General features: G+C 34.8%; 1 protein-coding gene across 1 annotated transcript in view; it reads right to left on the bottom strand.

The window, feature by feature from the left end:
- Window positions 1-522: 522 nt before the first annotated feature.
- LOC129245090 (G-protein coupled receptor dmsr-1) overlaps window positions 523-10228 on the bottom strand; it is a 51187-nt gene continuing 41481 nt past the window's right edge. Inside the window, exons 5-6 of the mRNA XM_054883072.1 lie at window positions 5125-5337; window positions 523-844 (exon numbers count right to left, since the gene is read on the bottom strand). Of these exons, the coding sequence (XP_054739047.1) occupies window positions 523-844; window positions 5125-5337 (535 nt within the window). The remainder of the gene's footprint in view (window positions 845-5124; window positions 5338-10228) is intronic.

Below are 10228 nucleotides of genomic sequence, written 5' to 3'. Positions count from 1 at the left end.
CACTTACTGCTACGTATTAGGGATTATAAAAAAGCTTATAATTATCTTAAAAATTTTTAATCTAAAATTTATAACAGCATACTTTTCACTTACAACTAAACAAAGAATCGACCGTAAACACGCAGTCTCAATTGTGGAGAAAAATCCCCTTACACTTCCATTTAACACTCCTCTCCTCAGTAGGAGCATATCCCTAGATTTCTCCCTTTCTCTCCACCCAACTAGTACACGTTGGGTAATAGCAGGAACACCGGCACTGCCGACCACAGCGCATTGCAATAACATCAAAAACCGCTACCATGTAACACAAAATAAATCTCTATAAATTCGAATTTATAAGTTCTAATGCGGACAACTGAATTATGATCTGAATCGTTACATACGAATTATAATGAGCCGAGCAGCGTTAGCATTAGCTTACCGACGGCATACAGTTGCACATATTTAGTTGTTCAGCAGTCAACACAGCCCCTACAGCGCTTGCAGCATTTAAAGCAGTTAAGGTGACCCTCCACATCGGAGTCAAACACACGTCGTGGTGACCCGCGTCAGTCGTGTCATTTCCATGCTACCGAAATTCTTCTTGAAAAATAATGATTTGAATGTTGTGCGGAATTGTTTCGACATTAGGCCATAGAGTACGAAGCCAACCGCGGCATTTATGAGCGCCAGCAGATCCATCATTTCACCGAAGGGTGGATAGCAAACAAAGAAGAAGCATTTCTCCAAAACACCCGATAGCAGGCCTAGTATACCCTGGGGAAATTCGGTGACCAGGAAGAGTATGAGTACGGCCACCAACAGCATTGTGGTGCGATCAGTGCGGCGATCACATTTTGGGGGTCTGTGGGAGGAGAAGAGCAAAAGAGTAGTGGTAAATTATAGTTCAATTCAAATGAAATGATTTTTATAGAAAACGAAATAATTAATAAGTAACAGTCAACTTTTATGTATTTTATTATCAAGTATTGAGAGTGAGAACAAAAAATGCACATTGGCCAAGGAAACGCCACTAGTGTAAGCGGGGTAAAAATCCGTTTTTTGGCTTTAAATATTATAAACGCAGACACTTTCGCAATATTGGCTCAATGAAGTCAGAAAAAAATATAAAAAATAGTTTAGTTATTATAAAATAGTTTACTATGCATCGAAAACCAAAAATTAAAAAAAAAAAATTGTAATATTTTTGGATTAATTTTGATTGTTATAATGCAATAAATAAATTATTTGATTATTTTTGATTATTCAATTATAAAGGGGTTTTCAATTGGCGCGGGTCGATTTTGGCGCCCTGTGGCAGCCATTTTGTTTTGGTGACATCTGTCAAATCTTTTGTGTATTATTCAGTTGTTTATGCCAAATCATCGTGGCAAGTTACACGATTGAACAGCACGTTCAAATGATAAAACTTTATTATTAAAATGAGTGTTCATTAACGCAAACGTTGCGCGCATTGCGCCCATTTTTCGGTAGACCTGGTGGCCCTTCCAATTTCTTATGGCCCATATTGAACCATATGGACCTAGGCGACATGTGGCTCCAGCAGGACGGCGCTACGTGCCACACAGCAAACGCCATTTCATTCCATTTCAATATCTACCCGCCCTTATTTTAAAACCCTTTAGAAAAGAATTTATATGCATGAGAGTGGGCTGAATTTCTTCTTGAAGCCTGGAATTAAGCTATAAGTATAGGGCCCACGTAAAACACGGTCCTTGCACTTTTCTAAAGTAGATATTTCCTAGTTTCTAAACAAAAAATCAAAAACTCATTCCTTAACTCCAAAAACCTTATCCTTCCAATCCTTACTCCCGCACAAAAGTCAGTCATTACTTGCATTGTGGCTGCTAAAACAAACAAAAAGAGAAAGACACAGTTGCACATTGCATCAGTGGCGCCAGCAAGAGCAAGCAAGCAATCGCGGTAATAGCGCAGACACACCAAATTTAGCGAAGTCCTCAACCATCTGTGCGATCCTTCTGGCAGAAAAATGTGAAACACAGATGGCGCTCCAAGCAGTAAGAAGGCGTTGTTCCCACTACTTAGGACTGATAGCGGCAGGACAATTACCTACCCTATCAGAAATCAAATAGATTAACGAAACCAACGCAAGACTGAGTATTGTCGAGGCCCTATGCTCTCGAGTGCAGTGAACAAGTGAAAAAAATAGGGCTTTTCAAAAGTGATGCCTAGATTTTAGTAGTATCTAATTCCTATACTAGAAACTTTTTTAAATTTTGTTGCCTAGTGTTTTATTAATTTGCATTCGTGTAATTATAAAAGTTGTTTTTTTATTGGCAAACGGTGCCGATTTTCAAAAATTCCTAAATACACTTTCCCATCAAACAGAGCTCGTATTGGCTGAATAAACTTTTACTTTTTTTGTGTTACGGGGTGTAAAAGCTTGATGATGTCGAATCAGACTTAAAAGCGATGAAAGTTCGTAATTGGAGAAATGAGGCAAGAGAGAGATTGGATTGGAGGAGGATTGTTGATGAAGCTAGGGTCCCCCACAGATTGTGCAGTTAAGAGAGAGGTGTAAAAGTAATCGGAAACCTTAGTGAGTGTGGAACTTTAACGTCACTGGAACAAAACACCTCAAATCCGACGCTTCAACCTACAGCGATACCGATTTAGTAAGTACGCCTGGAGGCCGTCGTGAGCAATAAGCCCAATTGAGGGTTATATTTGTCTGCTGTTCGTCTTTCACCTTACTTTGCACTAATGGCCACATAGTAAACATAGGATTTTTGTTTAGTTTTTGCCTTTTATTCCACAAATTTATTATGCGAAAGCGCGTTTTACTTATTTTCAAGTTTTCAGTGTTTCTTCTTCAATTTGAGCTGCATATTTGAAGCAAACTTTAGTGTACTTGTTAATAAATAAATTTTATTTGTGTGTTTTCAGTGATTTATTGGTTTGTCTAAAAAGTTCGCTAACCAATGTTAGCAAAGTTGAAACAATTTTTTGTATTTAACTTTACTAAATCAAAGGTATACCATTTTGATCGATGAGCATTTGGCATTTTTCGGTAGAAGCCATTAACTCACCAGTGTGGAAATTCTGAGTTTTCTGAGCGAAAAACTGAATTAAGTGCATTCTGATAGTCTCTGGTGAATAAAACAGGACCACTTTAGGGGATTCAGCAGAAAATGCAAACAATGCTAGTTTGAGGGTGCCCGTCAATGCAATGTAGGTGGAGTTTAAAAATTTCTCAGAATTTTCACTTTCTGCCAGGCGATAAAGTATGCAAAGCCGTAAGTGAAACTGAGTGCGTGCTTGTATTTCAAGCACTTCTGGAGGTGTGATTATAGGAATAACGAAGAGCAAACAGCAAAACGGCTATCACTCTTTATATTCTGTTTAATTTCAACAAGCAATGTTCATGTATACCTAAATTTTAAGAAAAGCAAAAAAAAAAAACAAAAATAAAAACAATTGAAACGAAATTACATACGAGGTGTGTTCAAACAATATCGCGAGTTTTGAATTTTCGGAGGTTACGTTTATTCGAATTTCGATTTTTTATGGCGATATGTTGGTACTCATGTCTCTCACCCATGCCGACGAGTTCGGCCATTTTGAATGTTCAGTTAATTGTTGACAGCTGCTTTGCTTGCACGTGTTGCGGCTCGTCTTCGATTTTTACCTATTCAAAAAGATGGATCAAAGAACCTGTATCAAATTTTGTGTGAAAACGGAATTAAGTGCGCGGACGCATTCCGAATGTTGACTTTGTCATACGGAGAAGCTACTTTGGACCAAAGCAACGTTTATCGGTGGTACAAAATGTTCTCAGAAGGTCGAGAAAATGTGAACGATGGAAAGGGTGCCGGACGCCCGAGCACCTCAACAACAGACGAAAAAATTGATGAAGTGAGAAGTTGCTGAGGACCTAGACACATCGATTGGCTCGTGCCATTCGATTTATTTCAATGATTTAGGCATGAGACGGGTCGCCGCAAAATTCGTACCAAAACTGCTCAATTTCGACCAAAAGCAGCATCGCATGAACATTGCTAATAAGATGTTGGACTCTGAAAAAAATGTTACAATTTATAATCACAAGATGTACGTTTGTTTTTTTCGAGGTGAATATATAAATAGTCTCATCAGAGTGGCGTCAATAATATTGTTTTCATTTGCACTGAAAGCGACTGAGTTTTGATTAAACTGACCAGATTATACAAGTTAAGCAAAAATAACTGCTGGTCACCTACGTAAACGAAAATGCTCTCTGCTGTCTAACTAGTGAACATCATACATCGACGCCTCTAAAGCATCCCATGCAGTAACAATGCAAGTGTGAGTCAGCTGCTGTGAGAGCTAGTGCAGTTAACAGTGAACATCATACACCGACGCCTCTACAGCATCCCATGCAGTTACAATGCAAGTTACAGTTACAATGCAAGTGTGAGTCGACTGCTGTGAGAGCGACCAGTGCAGTTGACAGTGAACATCATGCGCATCGCTTGCAGTTGCTATGCAAGTGGGAGTCGATTGCTGTGAGAACGAGGTGAGCAGTTAACAGCAAAGAGAAGAATTAGAATTGATTAATGGGAATTCTATTGAAAATGGACCAGTTTAGAGATGACTATGGTTGCTAGCTTTGCTAAGATTACAACATTATTGTAAATTCTTTTTGTTAATAAATATATTACATATTTTATGTTTTACATTACCAGTCATTTGCAGCTGTATTTTGAAACTCACTACATTTTCACGAGTGGTTCGCTAATGATACCTCAACATTTTTGCTTTACCAACTATCGACAATTTGTTACAGAATTTGTTTACAGCATCCAATATTCCTAACATTTTGCTACACATTGATTCAAACATAAATGATAAAGCGCATAAATATAATACAATATACAAGGTGGCGCAAAATTAATCATCCCATTTAGTTTTTAAATAACTTCTTTACTAAATAAAAAAAAAACATTTTTTATGATACCTATCCTTATTTTGACCTCTATTCGTTTCATTGCTTGCCGGTTTGTATACCGCATTTGTTTAGTTCACAAGTGTCAAATATAATTGACGTAGGACGCCATTTGCAAAAATTATAAATCCTCTGAGAGCATGATTAATTTTGCGTCACCCTGTGTTACTCATACGCACCGTTGTGGATGTCGTTGTGTGTCCGTCAGTGGCACTTCGCCGCCACAGCTACCGCCACCATTGGCGCCACCTTTTCCCGGATTGTTATATTCCTTCAGCTTTTGCTTACGCTTCGATGCCTCACACAGTACTCGTACCAATATGAAGCTAATCACCGTTAGAATGCAGCAGGGCAACAACTTAATAATCACCGAATGAATCCAAAAGTTAATTCTGTGTGGAATTGAAATGGTAAATTGCATGAAGAAGAAGAGAAGAGAAGAGTAGCGGAGAAGTATGGAATATAATTGGTACGTGTTTCTAGATAAGAATATTAATATTTTCTTATGGAACTACGAGTGGCACAAGTTTATATTACATTAAATTCATACACACACACATTTATACACACACATACGAGTACACATACAAACGAGGAGCAGCGGACACAAATGCTTTTTTGTTTCCATGCTTTCTTGTTAACATATTTTGCGCAAAATAAGCATCACCATCTCAATGGTAATATGAATTCCCCGCAGTTTCGAGCACCACGCCTCGATTAACCCATTCTACGCCAAAGCTGTCTGAGAGAAATTTCACGTGTTTTTTGGTTTACTTGCAGCGGGTCTGTTTGTTTTTGTTTACTGATGTGCACTGATAACGGTAATCAGATATTCCTACACAAAGTGGGATCGAAAAATAACGCCCTTGCGCGTCAATTACACTGTGCTACAAAAAAAAAATCGAAAGAACTCTTCAAGTGATTTAGTGCACGTTTTAGTTAAGACCAGTACAACACAAAACTGTGCTTAGAAAATTTAAAACACCCTCAAATTTTTTATTTATTGTTATAAAACCGATTTATGGTGTTTTTGATGAAGTAAAAATACATAACTAATCCATTTTTCAACCGAGTTTTTATTTTAACATGGTCTTGGGACGGGGAGTGTATGTGCGTTATGAATTTTTATAATTCGAAGATTGAACGATTGACGTTCAAAAGAAATTTTCAATAACAGGCTCTGATTTGTGCAATTTTTCCACGTTTTTTTCAATGTGATGCAATTTTTTGGCCACTCTTCTCCAACGGGCACCATAAATATATATTGTACATATTTTTAAACTCCAATAAAATGTGTTCGAAATAAGCTATTTTTCATCTTCATACATTGAACACTGTAAAAGTTACGATTTTTTTCTTTTTTAAGTTTTTTTCCACATTTTTAAAAATCCACCGAGACTGCCAGAGAATACCGCATGAGCGATAGTGCTTTACTGCTCATTGTGGCTAATTTTGAAAGACAGCAATAAGTTTACATAACTATGAATACATTTAACATATCAAAACTCATTATAACCCAAGCTTATCTAATCCAAACTGACCAACGGAAGCTTGCATGATACTGCAGAACCGTTTGCAATTTGCTGGTAAGCATGTACAATTTAATGAGTGTGAAACATCACCACTCTTGAATGATCAAGACCTATTAAAACTTAGCATAAGTGCATCTAACCTTAGTGTATTAAGTAAACATAAATCAGAATGTGTGATAAGCGTAATCATTTTTGTTACATTTGCGGAATATTGACAAAAAGCATCGTTTGGAATTCGCAAGTAAGGCCGTTTTTGAAGGATATAACCTTCTGCTGGTCACTTGTACGGGAAACAAATGATACGTCTTACAAACGTAGAAGATCAAGTAAACATTTTTGAGATTGCAATTTTAATTTTTGAATTAAAAAAGTAACTTTTAATAAAAACATTTAATTCAAAATGTTTCATTTTTTGACAGCTCAGGTTGCGTTAGATTCGTTCAGGTTAATGAAGTTTGGTTAGGTTGATTTTAGTTACGAATTTACTGTAAGGTTATGTTATTTTGTGTAATGCTAGGTAAAGATACGTTACGTTTATTTGTAGATGTATTGAATCGAGTACACATATTTAGAAGTACAATGCAATCGGTTCAATTGTGTTACGTAGGGTTCTATATATTTAGTGAAGTGAGATTAGGATAAGTTCTGCAAGTTTACGTTTTGCATAGGTTGGCATTGCGAACTAATTAAAATGACTTCCTTTTGCAATGCAGAAAAGCAGCACAATGGGTTCGATCGTCTCACATTGTGTACGGTTGGATTGATTTCGATAACGTTAGGTTAGGTGAGGTTTACCTAGTTAGGTAATACTACGTCCGGGTAAATCAGCAAATTTCAGAAGTAAGTCAGCAAATTGTGTTACTTTTTGAAATATTTTTATTTTTTTTTACGTTATAATATTCTTCTACGCTCTCTGCTCAACTCGAGAATGTTCTGTTTTTATTTTACAGGTATTTCTACAAAAACGTTCTTCACTTGGAAAATTTCTTATCAATTTTGATGAAATAATGCCTGCTAATATAGATTCGGAAAGGACACAAGTATGAGTAAATATACTTAATTATACACGTATGTATTTCGCGAATAATAACGGAGAACTTTACTAAATTTACAAATATGAAAGTAGTGAATAAAACTTTCAGTTTACTGATTTTTTTGTTTTACAAAAAACATCCGTTACTTCGAGACATTTTGATCGATTTTTGAAATTAAATACCTTTTACATTCGGAATGGACACAGCTATAAGGTTTTCTACTAATAAATAAACCTTTCATTTCAATATTATCGACAACATCTCGTTAAACTCGCAAAAATTGGAAAAATTCTCTACAATTTAAGTTTTGTTTTGAAAAGTCAGAAGGACTAACATATACCTCAATAAAACTGTTTCAAGATTGGACATCGGTCAAAATGCAGACGAGCTACGAACTTTTAAGTGTCGGAAAACACCCACGAAAAATAAAAAAAATTGAAGGTGTTACAAATTTTTTGAGCATGGTTCTGTGTCGTTCTCGGCTAGATCTACAATGCTCATCATGTCACTTCAAAAGTTCTGATTCACTGTAGCCCCGTGTTATTCAATCAGATAATCTTAAATATACCATTTTTGCTATAATTATAAAAAAATGTTTTTAGCAAACTTTATATGAATTGTTAATTTAGAAAATATTTCATAAAACTATATGAAAAAATAAGAAAATTAAATATTAAAACGATAAAAAAATAGTATATAAAAAAAAAAATATTTATTATAAAAAACTACAAAAAAAAACAAACAAAAATAATAAAAAAAAATATTTATTATAGAACAATATTAATTTTTTTAATATCTTAAAAGTATATAATATTAAAAAATTAAAGAAAGCAAATTAAATATAAAAAAACTATAAATATCATATTAAAAAAATATATTTATTACAAAAAAACTATAGAAATAGTACATAAAAAATTATTTATTATAAAAAATATTAAATTTTTTTTTTAATATTTAACATTTTAATAATAATACAAAAATATTAATTTTTTTTTATTTAAATTTTTTTTTTATATTTTTTTAATATTGTTTTAAATACTTTATTTTTATATTTTATATAATAATTTAATTTAATATAATAATATTTTATAGTATTGTATATATTTTATAATTTTACATTTTATAAAAAGTATAACTATTTTGTTTTAATAATTATACACTAATAATAATTGCGCACATGCAAATTTATTTGAATTTTCACAGATTTTAAACTCTGCTCGAGTATAAATACGAGTGACAAGGTCTATTTGCTGCTGCTGTTAAAGCTCTGTTAAGTTACAGTGATATTAAGCCTCTCCACTGTAATTTAGTATTCATTTTTAAACTGTTTTAGTTTCATTACTTTTATGCTCTTTTATTTTATCAACCTTTTTTTATTCGCATTTCTTGCATTAATTTTAAAACGAAGCTTAATAATTTAACCACCCAGCCATGCCTAACAGCGCGCAAGAGAGAGTCCCGTTGCTCTTTTGCCTGCCAAGTAGGGTTGTCGGCCCTGAAAGTATTCGATGCGGTACCAGCTGGTGGGGGCAGAGGAAGAGCCTTCCTCTGCGCTGGAAAGATCAGGTGGTGATTTTGGGTGGACTTGGCTTCACTTGGTGTGTTCAACTGTCGCCGGAAAGAAACGACTGGCGCGGGTTGTATTTAGCGTAGTGAATACTTAATCGACTTTTACATCAATACAGCGTTTCTAAGTATGTCTTCATCCATTTTGAGACATGAGGCAGACCAGCGTTATCAGGCTGTTGAACACTACTTTGTCGTGCCTATTTTGATACCGTGACCGTTTTTTTCGCAATGCTCGGTTCAGACACACTAATTATGCTCTGATAGTAGGAGTCATTCATTCAATAGCTCATAACAGGCATCGTAATCATAATTATCGGTGATCTGGAAATGCCATACTTCTTAGAGACTATGAAAAACAGATTAAACTTCAGCAATACAATCAAAAATAAATTAAATTAAATTAAAAATTTATTAAATTTTAATAAAAAAAAGTGTTAAATTTCTTAAATTTTTATTATAATACTTATTTTATTTTAATGAAGGAAATGTAACATTTCTTACAGTTTACACAGATATAATATAGAAGAATCTTAAAACCTAGCTAAGCCTTTCATTTAGTAACATTTATTTTGTGGTAGCATTTTGAGGAAGAAAAACCTGGGCCAGTATGATTTGAAAGCGAATTAAATTTTATCAAAGTTGTTGAAATCGAAGAATATTAAAATGAATTTTCTCTAGCAGCGTAGGCGGGTCAATCACCCCACTTAACAAATCGAAAACGAAAGTAAGAGAGAGAATTGCCCTTCTACTATCTGGTGATTTTAGATAAACGAGCAAGCACCCACTTTTATAGGACGGAATTGGATCAGTGATTCGCAAAGAATGCAAAGACTTTCTGAACACGTTCATGCTCACTAAAATGATACGCATAATATCATCATCATCATCATTTGGCGCTACAGCTTTGACCTGCTGCACAAAATGTCTCCATTTGACCTGATCCTTTGTTGTTTCCTTCCAATTGGTGTCCTTGAGTTTCCTCATGTTGTCTTCTAGTTCGCCAATTCATCTTGATCTTGGTCTATCTCTTGCTTTCGTTGCAAATATTTTAGCGTCAATTATGATACTTTTCGATGAGCTCTCGTGGGGTCTATTCTCAAGGTATGGGCTAGCTATCTTAGTCTTTGAGCTTTGATGAACCGCACAAC

The sequence above is a fragment of the Anastrepha obliqua genome, chromosome 4 (assembly GCF_027943255.1).
Source record: "Anastrepha obliqua isolate idAnaObli1 chromosome 4, idAnaObli1_1.0, whole genome shotgun sequence".
Classification (NCBI taxonomy): Eukaryota; Metazoa; Arthropoda; class Insecta; order Diptera; family Tephritidae; genus Anastrepha; species Anastrepha obliqua.
Note: the sequence above shows the minus strand (reverse complement) of the source record. Positions and strands in the feature narration are given on the sequence as shown.